The sequence below is a fragment of the Nycticebus coucang genome, chromosome 2 (assembly GCF_027406575.1).
Source record: "Nycticebus coucang isolate mNycCou1 chromosome 2, mNycCou1.pri, whole genome shotgun sequence".
NCBI lineage: Eukaryota > Metazoa > Chordata > Mammalia > Primates > Lorisidae > Nycticebus > Nycticebus coucang.
Genome location: NC_069781.1, coordinates 78,948,443 through 78,962,045, shown reverse-complemented (window position 1 = coordinate 78,962,045; position 13,603 = coordinate 78,948,443). Strand labels below are relative to the sequence as shown.

General features: G+C 37.4%; 1 protein-coding gene across 1 annotated transcript in view; it reads right to left on the bottom strand.

Annotated features, from left to right (window-relative positions):
• PGM5 (phosphoglucomutase 5) overlaps positions 1 to 13,603 on the bottom strand; it is a 187,442-nt gene that overhangs the window by 149,128 nt on the left and 24,711 nt on the right. The window contains exons 3-4 of the mRNA XM_053574472.1: positions 9,510 to 9,656; positions 5,648 to 5,773 (exon numbers count right to left, since the gene is read on the bottom strand). Coding sequence (XP_053430447.1) covers positions 5,648 to 5,773; positions 9,510 to 9,656 — 273 coding nt within the window. The remainder of the gene's footprint in view (positions 1 to 5,647; positions 5,774 to 9,509; positions 9,657 to 13,603) is intronic.

Below are 13,603 nucleotides of genomic sequence, written 5' to 3'. Positions count from 1 at the left end.
TTATTAAACATCTACTATGTGCCAGTTACTATGTTAGGTACTAGAAGATGTACCCAATAATCCAGTTACATGTACTTTTTTTCTTCCCACACTTTTTTAAAACATTGCCAGAAAGACATCAACTATGTAATAATGATTCATCGTCTGTTGCTTTTCACGTATTAAAAGATTTAGCTGAATATCTGCAAAAGCACTAACAGGCTCTGGCAATGTTCTCCGTCCATGCAATCATCTGGACCCTGCCAAGTATATAATTTAATACTGTAAACCACTGAAGTGCATAAAACTGAGCACCTTTTACAAAGTAAATGCTAAGTAATAGTATTTTCCAGTTCAGTGAACATTTATAGGGTGTCTGACATGGATCTCATATGTCAGGAACTGAATGGATCATCTTGCAGGGATGCAAGGTACACAGTTCCCATGTTACTCGGCTCTTACTCTAGTAGTGGGATGAGTCAAAGCTATAGATTGGTGCTACAGTGGTAAAATTAAAAGAGATGTACCCTTTGGCACACATTTATGAAATAATTAGATCCAATGGCTCAAGAAAAGCAATGACCACAAAAAACGCTATAAAGAGAAAGCAGCATTTCTGAGGGGACTTGAAAAAGAATATAAATTTGGCAGAGGTTCAGAGTAGAGAGCCATCCAACTGGAAGGAACATCTTGAGCAAAGGAATAGGGTAGAGCACGGGGCACATTTGGGGACCAGATGTAATCTTGCTACTGAAGTGTATGCAAAGTATTGCTTCCCATTAGTGTATGCAAAGTATTGCTTCCCATTACTGGGACCTGATCAAACTAAAAAGCTTCTGCACAGCCAAGAACACAGTAAGTAAAGCAAGCAAACAGCCCTCAGAATGGGAGAAGATATTTGCAGGTTATGTCTCCAACAAAGGTTTAATAACCAGAATCCACAGAGAACTCAAACGTATAAGCAAGAAATGAATAAGTGATCCCATCGCAGTCTGGGCAAGGGACTTGAAGAGAAACTTCTCTGAAGAAGACAGGTGCAAGGCCTACAGACATATGAAAAAATTCTCATCATCTTTAATCATCAGAGAAATGCAAATCAAAACTACTTTGAGATATCATCTAACTCCAGTAAGATTAGCCCATATCACAAAATCCCAAGACCAGAGATGTTGGCGTGGATGTGGAGAAAAGGGAACACTTCTACACTGCTGGTGGGAATGCAAATTAATACATTCCTTTTGGAAAGATGTTTGGAGAACACTTAGAGATCTTAAAATAGATCTGCCATTCAATCCTATAATTCTTCTACTAGGTATATACCCAGAAGACCAAAAATCACATTATAACAAAGATATTTGTACCAGAATGTTTATTGCAGCCCAATTCATAATTGCTAAGTCATGGAAAAAGTCCAAGTGCCCATCGATCCACGAATGGATTAATAAATTGTGGTATATGTACACCATGGAATATTATGCAGCCTTATAGAAAGATGGAGACTTTACCTCTTTCACGTTTACATGGATGGAGCTGGAACATATTCTTCTTAATAAAGTATCTCAAGAATGGAAGAAAAAGTATCCAATGTACTCAACCCTACTATGAAACTAATTTATGGCTTTCACGTGAAAGCTATAACCCAGTTATAACCTAAGAATAGGGGGAAGGGGGGAAAGGAGGAAGGATGGGGACGGAGGGAGGGTGATTGGTGGGATTATACCTTCGGTGCTCTTACAAGGGTATATGTGAAACTTAGTAAATGTAGAATGTAAATGTCTTAACACAATAACTAAGAAAATGCCAGGAAGGTTATGTTAACCAGAGTGATGAAAATGTGTCAAATGGTCTATAAAACCAGTGTACCAGTGTATGGTGCCCCATGATCGCATTAATGTACACAGCTATGATTTAATAATTAAAAAAAATTGCAAGAGGGACTTTACCTAACAATTGCAATCAGTGTAACCTGGCTTATTGTACCCTCAATGAATCCCCAACAATAAAAAAAAAAAAGAATGATGAATCTAAACTTCTTGGGGAGGAACACATTTATAAGAGGGACTTTGCTTGACAAATGCAATTAGTGTAACCTGGATCTTTGTACCCTCAATGAATCCCCAACAACAACAACAACAACAAAATGTCCTTTGAAATAAAAGTGGGAAAAAAATTTAAAAAAAAAAAGTATTGCTTCCCACTTATTCTCCACCAATACAACACAATCCTCCAATATGAACATCTCTTGATTTTTTCCTACCTAGTACCCATTTCCCCTTCCTTTAGATGCAGCATTTGGGGTTTCTTTTAAAGAACCACTCCCTTCCCCATCTCAGTTCTTCATATATGATTAAATCCCATTTTCCCCAAAACAGAGAAGGTAAAAGGTAAACTAGGCCTGCCCAATCAGGGGCCTCCACCCCCAATCAGAATAATTGATTCAAACATGCACATATAATACAAACAGGCTTGTTTAGGTTTAAACACAGAAATAGTGCTCAAGTAATTTTGAAATAGAAGCTGTCTTCCCTCTAGGCCATATAATGTTAAGCTGTATTATCTTGTTAATATCTATTAAGGTATTACTGATATATTTTAAAAGACATTTTTAAATGATTTTATTTTGTAAATGGTGCTTAGTTTTATGCACTTCAGTGGTTTACATTATTAAATTATAGATAGAAGATAGAATGGCTAAAATTAAAAAGACTAACAATACCAAGTGATGGTGAGATATCAAAGAAACCCGAGCCCTAATATACTGCCACTGGTGTAAATGGTACAACTATTTCGAAAACTGTTTGGCAGTTTCTTACATAAAGTTAAGCATACACTTGTCATATGATTTAGCAATCCCACTCCTAGGTATTTATCCAAGACAAATGAAAACATTGTTCCCATAAGGAGTTGTTCATGAATGTTTATAGCAGTTTTATCTATAATAACCAAAAATTATAGGGAAAACCCTCATTTTCATCAATCCATGAATAGATAAACTGTGGTGCATCAATATAGTAAAATACTACTCAGTGATAACAAGAAACAGCTACTGATTCATGCAATGTCACAAATGCATTACATAAACATTATACTGAGTGAAAGAAGCCTAAAGCAAAATGCTATATATTCTATGCTTCCATTTATATGACTTTCTGAAAATGGCAAAACTATGCAGGCAGAAAACAGATGAACGGTTGTCAGGTGCTAAAGGTAGAGATAAGGGGTTGACTATAAAAGACCACAAGAAACGTTGTAGAGTGATGGGGTACCCTCGGGCTGGGCACAGTGGCTCATGCTGTAATCCTAGCACTCTGGGAGGCCCAGATGGATGGATCCCTTAAGCTCAGGAGTTCGAGACCAGCCTGAACAAGAGTGAGACCCTGTCTCTATTAAAAATAGAAAAACTAGGACGGCGCCTATGGCTCAAGGAGTAGGGCACCAACCCATATACTGCAGGTGGCGGTTCAAACCCAGCCCCATCAAAAAAAAAAAAAAAAATAGAAAAACTAGCCAGGTATTGTGGTGGGCACCTATAGTCCCAACTACCTGGGAGGCTGAAGCAAGAGGATCACTCAACCCCAGAGTTTGAGGCTGCTATGAGCTACGAGGCCATGGCACTCTACCCAAGATGGTACAGTGAGACTCTCATAAAAAAAAAGAAAAGAAAAGAAATACTCCGTAGCTTGATTGTATATGTTTGTCAAACCTTATCAAACTGTACGCCTGCAAGGAATGAGTCTTATGTGATTTTTACTATATATAAATTATACCCCAGTAAACCTGACTTTAAAAATATGTGGCCTCAACAGAACATGAGTAGGATGCTATTTTTAAATGAGAGAATAGTTGGAAAACCAGAAAAAAATAGGAGGGAAATTAAAAATGTGATAGTAGAACTGAAAAACCTAATGGAAGGACTGGAAGATAAAGTTGAAGATATCTCCCAGACAGTAGAACAAAATAAAAAGATGGAGGGGAAGGAGGAATAGAATAATTAAAGGATCAATTCAGGAGGGATAATATCTAAACAATATCCATTTTGGAAAGAAAGCAAAGAGAAAATAAGGGAGGAAATTATTCAGAAAGTAATTCAAGAAATCTTCCAGCATAATACAGATAAATAATCTCATACTAAGATTCATTATTGTAGAATAGAGGAACACTGGATATAAGTCAAAGGTCCTAAAAGCCTCCACAGAAGACAAAAGAAAGGTTTCATACAATGGATTAAAAATTGAAATAGTATTGGATTTCTCAAGTTCAAGACCAATAGTTATAAGGCAATAGAGCAACACCCTCAAACTTCTGAAGGAAAATAATACCCAATTAGATTTTTATTTCCAGGCAAATAATGGAAAATGCTCAATCAAAAGTGAGCATAGAAAAAAAAAAGACTTTTTGGATATGCAATGACTCAAAACAATTACCTGCCATGAGTTTTCTCGCATAGACTTCCTGGAAAACATGCTCCTTGAAAATGTATGAATAGGAAGACATTATTCGTAGTAAAGCATCACAAGAATGGAGAAGCATGAATCCTATGTACTCAATTTTGATATGAGGACAATTAATGACAATTATGGTTATGGGGGGGAAGCAGAAAGAGGGAAGGAGGGGGGTGGGGCCTTGGTGTGTGTCACACTTTATGGGGGCAAGACATGATTGCAAGAGGGACTTTACCTAACAATTGCAATCAGTGTAACCTGGCTTATTGTACCCTCAATGAATCCCCAACAATAAAAAAAGAAAAAGAAAATGTAGGAATAAGTAAAGAAAATGGAAGACAAAAGAACCAGAAAATAGGAAATTCAAATTTAAAAAAGTAAAGAAAATTCCTATAATGAGAATAGTTGAGATTCCAGGACAACCCAGTAGAGCAGGTCAGAGGTCTCCAGGAAAACAAAATAAGAGAAGAGTTAGACATTGGGGAGAGTCTGGGAGGTTAATAATGAGAAATGCATTTAATAAAAATCAAGCAATGAGAAAATAAGACAATTACTAATTCCAAGGAAATCAAAAAGTTGTGCAGTAAAAGAGACATAAAATCTTACGTGGCTCAGCAGTGCTGTGACAATGTCAACACTGGTAACTGATCTCGCCAAGGGAAGTGTGCTTGGATTGAGTGGGTGGAGAGGGTGAAAAAGAACTACAAACTCACCTTCCACAGTGTGAAGTCTGTAAAGCTCAAAGCTGAAAAATCTACAAGGAGCTACACAGACATTGGGATTTGGTCATAGGGATATAAATACTAAAAAACAAACAAACAAACAAAACAGCTAAAAGAGTTATGAAAGGTTGATTCCCAAAAGTGGGAAACTGGATGAAGAAAGGAGTGGGGACAGATTTTTTTCATAACAAATCTTGAACACTCTAACTATTTAAACTATGGCAGTTACTGTGATCAAATAAATAAATAACTACAGTTTCACTCTGTCCACTCCATACTCTAACCAACATACCATCAAACTCATTTGTTCAACTTTTGTTTCCATTTACATCGTTAAGAGAGAAATTACAGTCCTGAAGTTTTTCAGAACATTCCAAATATCTGAGCATATACGTGTTGTGTATATATCTATGAATCCAACCTTCCTCATAATCTCAAAAACCCAACATGTCTAGTGGTCTCCACGTTTCTTGTCCACTGAGTTATAGAAAACCCTGGGCTCACCTCCATGCATGGCATCAATGCGGATCTTCAGTTGACTAGGCCCAGTCAGCAAACTCTTGATGGCATTAAAGTCAAAGATGGTTCGAAGGAGGTTGAGATAGATGTCCACTGGGTCCACTATCTCCACTAAAGATAGGAAAATAAAAGAAAATGTCAATGACTGTATACCTGGGGAAGATACTTGGAAGCATAAAAAAGAATCACTACCCTCCCCTAACAGAATGAAATTCTAACAATTCCATCATTACCCCACACGGTACAGGAGAAGTAAATCCTCCATGCATAGACAAAATCACAAGTCAAATCACAATCAAAATACTACAAACTTTTCACATGCTAAATTCTTTGCAAGTGAAAAATGGTACACTAGAATGAACTAATATAAAAATGAGCCCTGTTACCTCTGCCCCCACCTTTTTTCTGCCACCACCCCCCCCCCATTCCAAACAATGTACACATCTCAAGGCTAAGAGACATCCTGGCACATCCAGTTGCCTTCCCTGTGAGTTAGCCAAAGAATGACTCAGCTGGTCTGAAACAAATCAAGGAATGACCTAAGAAGTGACCCCAATTGTCCAAATGCCACTGTGCCGAACAGATTCAAGCACAGAATTGGTGATGAAGAATATATTCCTGAGTTTACATGAAATCTTTTGTTCCCAAACTAGTACCCAATTTCTGGGTGAATGGCAAATATCTAGAAATATCCATTAAACACAAATGCTCACCAATATCTGGCATCACCCAGTGACCAAGAATCCAAAATAAGTCTTTTCCATTTATTTGACGTACTAACAACCCAGAATACACCACATTTTTCAAACTTTACAATTAGTACATAATTAATATGCTGAAAGCCTTTTTCCTAGAAGTAGTAAATATTTGATTCTTTAGGCACTAAGATTTTCCCAGGAGCCCTGACTGTTAAGTCTGTAGTTAAGTTTTGAAACTTATGAATACTACTCTGTGAATTTTTCAAATACATACTGCTTTGGAATCTTGACATATTTAAACCTTCATTGAAGAAATTACCAATCCATCTTCAATCATTTTCAATAAATCCAGGTGAAACATTTAATGGGAGAAATTCTTTTTTTTTTTTGGCTGGGGCTGGGTTTGAACCCACCAACTCTGGTATATGGGGCTGGCGCCCTACTCCTTTGAGCCACAGGTATCGCCCAAATGGATGCAATTCTAATGTATGATAGAAAATTATCCCTTCATCTGGTCAAGGACACATCTAAAAATACATTTCCTTGAAATTAAATTAATGTAGTATTTGTCAAATATAATGAAATTACTTATTAAGGAAATGAATAGATTAAAATTATCTTTTGACATGAAGGGCATACTAACCTATAATTAAAAATTAATCCATATGAACTATATCCCTAAAAATGCTATGCAAGATGAATTTTATGTATATTTTACCACAGTAAAACAATAAAAGCTTGCTCCCTGAATACTACAGAAGTTTTATTTGATATTATGATATAATGTTTTTGACAATTTTATTCTGGTTCTTCAATTCTTCAACCATTTGCCTAAATACATTGGTCTTCACAAAAAAATAATACATAGTACCAAACAGAAATGTGCAAAACAAGGAAGCAAGAAGTCCGTGAGAATTTAAAGTTCACATCAAATAGTTCATGCTCTTGGCTCCGCGCCTGTAGCTCAGCAGCTAGGGCTCCAGCCACATACACCAGAGCTGGCAGGTTTGAACCCAGCCCGAGCCTGCCAAACTACAATGACAACCACAAGCAAAAAAGTAGCCGGGCATTGTGGCAGGCACCTGTAGTCCCAGCTACTTGGGAGGCTGAGGCAAGAGAATCGCTTGGGCCCAGGGGTTTGAGGTTGCTGTGAGCTATGATGCCACAGCACTCTGCCGAGGGCAACATAGAAACTCTGTCACAAAAAAAATAAAAATAGTTCATGCTCTTGACACTTTAAGGTTGAAATGCCAAGGACTGATTTGTTTTCAATCAGCTCAAGATTTGCTTATTTCAACATTTGAAACAAAGAATATAGCAAATATATTATCTCAAATGATTAGCTCCCAATTTTTTCTTGGAAGCCAGGGAATCCCTCTACCTACTTCCTGGGTATCATTAGTTTAGAAAATTTATCCAACTAGCAATGTGGCTGCAGCAATGAACCTGATGAGCTCACCAAAGGATAACCATAAAAATTGTGGAGATGAAAGGAAAGGGAAGGTAGGGGAAGGGGAAAGTGGAAGGGGAAGGGAAAGGGGAAGGAAAGGAAGGAAAATGGGAAGAAAAGGAAAGGAAAGGGGAAGGGAAAAGGGAAGGGGAAAGGGAAAAGGGAAGGGAGAAGGGAAGGGAAGGGAAGCTTCTTTCTGATAGCAATGCCTGATTTTGCTCAGGCATTGTACAGCCCAGTCCTTCCAAACACATGTAATCAAGCATACGCAAATCATAGTGTTTATACGACACTTTGTTTACCTCCAGGTGTCTAGCCATTCCATATGTACGCCTGCATATTCATGTGCACGCTTCAGCTAGATTAGTAACAGCAGTCACTGTTGCTTCCAGTGAGCATCACGTGACTTCAATAAACTTCTGCACACTAAGCGAACAATAGACTCAAAACTTTCCCAGTATATGTGAAACTTAGTAAATGTAGAATGTAAATGTCTTAACACAATAACAAGAAAATGCCAGGAAGGCTATGTTAACCAGTGTGATGAAAATGTGTCAAACGGTCTATAAAACCAGTGTATGGTGCCCCATGATCACATTAATGTACACAGCTATGATTTGATAATAATAATAATAATAAAAACTTTTCCAGAAAAGTTTGGTAGCATGGGTCCAACACTGTGACTCCCACACAATCCATTTTAAAATTTTCTCTGTCCCTAAAATATCAAGTGGCCATGTATCAGGTATCTTTTTGTGTCTAAGGTAAACGACTTGTCAAATAATGATACCACTCTAAATGACCACTCTCAGAGGGCAGGGCTGGGGTCACTCCCCAAGCAGCCTCGGTCTCCCTCTGCCATCCAGCTTGCCCTGTGGTAGTCACCCACAGACTGGGGTGGATTCAAGCTTAGAGGAGCATGAACAGAGTAAAACGTGTCAGTTCTATTGCTACTTGAATGTCTTCCAGGAAAAAGCAACAGGATTAAATGGGGGGTGGTGGGGTGGTGGCGAATGATGTGGACCTACATGGTGTTAATGCTGTTACTATACATTTCAAAATTAATCTATAATATAAAAAGTTACATTCTGAGTCCTTTAGAACTTTTATTCGCTCTACAACATATTTTTGGCAATCTCACTTTGGTTCTTTAATTCTTGAACTGTTTTCATAAATATGTTTGGTAGTTACTGAATTCCTTTGTAAAATCTCCTAACAGAGTTTAGCATAGAGCAAGTGATCAATACTTTGTGCATTACGTTAGGCTGGTCTGCATGGTTCTGGCTTAGAAACAAATTCCTACTTTCCAGAAGTTTAATAACCCCACTGACTTGTTAGGTCTCTTCTTAGAACTATCTAAGCTCTCCCAGAATCTTCACCTTAATTGCTTAGAGAATAAAAAACAGGTTTTTACAATTCACAGCCTTTTCCTGGAATGCTATAACAGAGTCAGCCAAGAAATGTTTCCTATGTTAGAAATGACACAGAGTCTGAGAAGTGGTTTTTAAAAGTCTCCAGTTCTGAATATCTTGGCTACTCTCATTTCTGTTTGGACCACATTCAGCACCGGCATATTTATCAAGAGTCACCCGAGATTGGTAATTCAACAGTTTTCATGAGTGCACTTCTCCCCAGAAAGTACAGTCACCCCTGTCGATGAAGTTATTCTGACTTCTTCAAAACATAATTGCTCTATTACCTCTGAATGGTTTGAATTTGTTCTCCAGGTCAAATTCTTGTCTTCCTAGTCGAGATAGATCAATTCGAAGATCAGGACATATGGCATATTCCTCAATTGTTTTGCTGATCTGATAGATTTTGTCTGACACAACATCTGGTGCAGGACCTAAAATGTGAATACCAAAAAGACATTTTAAAAAAAGTCTCAGGAATTTCAATCACAGAAATGTTACCATCCTTCCCCACTACAGCAGAGATTCATCTGTTCTATAAACAATGAGCATGTTCAATTAGCCTTGGTATTTCTTATGCTGTATTCATCCACTATTGAGGAAATTTGGTCAGCTTCACCTGTTCTATGCAGACTGGCAACCCATGTTTGTTTGTTTTAATCTACTTCTAAGCAATGATACATCTTCCCTAAAAATAGACTCACACCTGCCAGGGAGTCCCGGTTATGTAATCAACTTTATTCAGGATATGAGACACAAACAGGATATGCATTTGACAGAAGTGAGGGATCCCAGATTTACACTGCAGCTTCCCAAGTGTACCTAGAGAAAGAAAATATGGTTGCTGCTCCCAATTCTGTTACCTTGTTGATATGTGAGCTTAACAGGGTAGAAAATTATTTTCCCCGATTCACATTCTCTTGTTACTCTCAAGGTTTTAAAACGGGGTTCAGAAGGTCAAGTTGACAACTGACTAGTGACAGACCTTAAATGAATTGAACATGAAATCAACACTTGTTCTTTTTTTTTCTTTCTAATGTATGTATGTTAACGCAAGCCATTTTAGGTTTTTTTCAACAAGGCTGGGAATCAAATAAGTAGATTGAAAGATTTAAAATATAAATAATGGCTTTGGGCAAGGATCTTACTTGCCAACCATATTGTCACTTTCTACTGGACAAAAATCTTTTTTTTTTTTTGCAGTTTTTGGCCAGGGCTGGGTTTGAACCTGCCACCTCCGGCATATGGTACCACAGGTGCCACCCCAAAAATCATTTCTTGATTTATTTTATATTCCAGTCTTTACCACTGCGCTCTTGAATTCAATAGTTACATTTGGCTGGTGAGCTCTTGTAATGTGGCTAATCAAACTGAAATGTGCTGTAATTGTAAAATGCACACCAAATTTCAGGGAATTTTTTTTTGTTTGTTTACTCTATTTTCTTTATTATACATCTATTTTCAATTTTATTAATTTCCTTACATCTTTGTTTCCTCTTTCTATTTTTTTAGTTAAATTTGCTTATCTTTTCCCAGATTCTTAAATTAAAAGCTTAGCTCTGATTTTTGTATATTTATCCTTTTACAGTATACACATTAAAATCTATAAATTTCCTTCTAAGGTTATTTCGTTACGTAGCAAAACTTTTGAAAATCCATTTTCTTATTTATTATAAGATTGAGAAAATCACCAGGTTTTGAGAATTGAAGCATACATTTCTAAATAATCTATGGCTTGCCAAAGAAATTAGCAAAAAATTTCAGGGAATTAGAAGGAAAATATAATAAATTGCATTAATAATTTTTATATTGATAACATATTAAAGTGATAATATTTTGGATACAGTAGGTTAAACAAAATATATTATTAATTTCGCTTCTTTTTACTTTTTGTAATGCAGCTACTGAAATATTATAAATTATATACATGATTCACAGTATATTTCTATTGGACAACACTACCTTAGAATAAAGTACCATCACTGTATCCTACTAAATGCTCACAAAAAGGAAGAACAATAAGAAGAACATTCCAGTAAGTAGGAGGGAAGATAGCCCAGTAGATCTTACCAACAGTTCTCTCATATAGGAAAAGCAAAAACCTCGAAGAAATAAAGATCACCCTTTTCTTCACTTATTACCATTTTTTACCCTTCACAAAACTAAAAAGTCAGTCATTTTGTTTAGTTTTTGTTTTTTATGCTTGCCAGATCAGAGAATGACGAATATCCCCCCCTTGATCTCCTACACCTCAGGCACTACAGCATGTTCTTTGGATATGCCCATCATTTCCAAGAATTCTCTCTGAATTCTAATACCAATGCAATCACTGGTTTCCAAAAGTAAAGCTTATTCTAGCACACTAGATCATTGTCCATCACGCCACTCAACCACCCATGCTGATAACCTCGGAGTTCATCAACAACATCTAAATTCCTTGACAACTCCCAAGGTCCTTGGCATCTTTTACTCCCATGATAGTCCTCTTCATTTCACTTTAACTACTAACTGGCATAGCATACCTTAAATATTATTGTCCCTTAAAATTATTCTTTTCAAAATACCAAATATGAGCCTCCTCAGTCCACAAATTCCTTCCCATCCATCACCCTGACTCTGAACTTCCTTCTCTCTCCTATCCTGATGCCTGCGTCACTTAATTCATACCAGGGCGTCAGTCTATTTCAGTTTCATTGGTCTCTTATCCCAGAAAGAACCTTGTGGCCCACCATTTGAACCAGGCCTTTGTTAGCATAACAATATACGCCAACATTTATTGACACCAACATATACTACAATTTACACTTTATATGGAATTTGGCACTCAGAAAAGTAAGTATTATTACCCTCATTTCCCAAATGTAGAAGCTGGAACTGGAAGAGATGAAGTACCTTAACCAAGGTCACATCACAGAAGTTGGAGGTGAATCCTAACAGCCTGATGTCAGCGTGGACACTTAACAATCACTTGCCCTCTGGACACCCTGCCTTGCCCACACAGCCATTCCCAATCTCAAGATACCACCATCACCTGTTTCTACTCCCAGACTCCCATGACCTGACAGGAGCAGTCATGAAATTACACAAACTGGTTCCCCCTAGGAATGAAAGTCCTCATAACTTCTCAAGAATCCTCACCAGATTTCCCAGAGTACCTTTTACCAATCATTTCTGTTTATCCCAAGTCTCTTCTCTATTCTTATCCCATTATCTTCATAATTTCTTTTAACAGATATAGGCAACTATTTCCCAAAACTTCTATTCTGCTCAAAGACGCTTCTTTACACATCTTTGCCTTTTTACTCAGAAGTTCTGTCCTCTTCCTTCTAGGGCCTAAATTAGCTCCACGACTTACCAAATATGTGACACTGGTCAAGCTTTTTTAACCATTTTATTCCTCAGTTACATCATCCAGTTGTTATGAAAATTACAGGAGATAATGTATGAAAAGTGCTGAGCGGGTTCCAAGGACATTGCAAGTATTCAAAACATCAGTTTGTTAATCTTTGTTTCCATTTCTCCTTGCCACTAGCATCTTCTCCTCTAATTAAAAACATGTTCTGGCTTGGCTCCTGTAGCTCAGTGGCTAGGGCGCCAGCCACATACACCAGAGCTGGTGGGTTCGAATCCAGCCTGGGCCTGCCAAACAACAATGACAATTACAACCAAAAAATAGCCAGACGTTGTGGTGGGCACCTGCAGTCCCAGCTACTTGGGAAGCTGAGGCAAGAGAATTGCTTAAGCCCAAGAGTTTGAGGTTGCTGGGAGTGCGCCACGGCACTCTACCCAGGACGACAGCTTGAGACTCCGTCTCAAAAATAAAAAAAATAAAATAAAATAAAAAATAAAAACATGCTCCAAATGATCCTGTACTCTAAGTATATGTAAAGAAAATTTTGTAGGTTTGTAGCCTTTTCATTTTGTTAATTTTTTTCTTTGCTGTACAGAAGCTTTTTAGTTTGATGTAGTCTCATTTATTTATTTCTGCTTTTGTAGCCTGACGTTTTGGTAATATCCAAAAAAAATCATTACCAAGGCCAATGTAAAGGATATTTTCTCCTACATCCTCTTCTAGGAGTTTTACAGTTTTAGGTGTTACATTTGGGGTTTTTAATGGGTGTGGTCTAAGATAAGGATACAATTTCCTTCTTTTGTGTGTAGAAATCCAGTTTTCCCAGCATCATTTGTTGAAGAGACTACCCTTTCCCCATTGTGTCTTCTTGGTGCCCTTGTCAAAAGTTAGTTGACCATGTGTGATTGGATTTATTTCTGGGCTCTCTATTCTATTCTGGTCATCTCTGTTTCTGTTTCTATGCCAATGCCATACTGTTTTGGTTACTACAGTTTGTAATACCACTTTAAACCAGGAAGTGCGATGCTT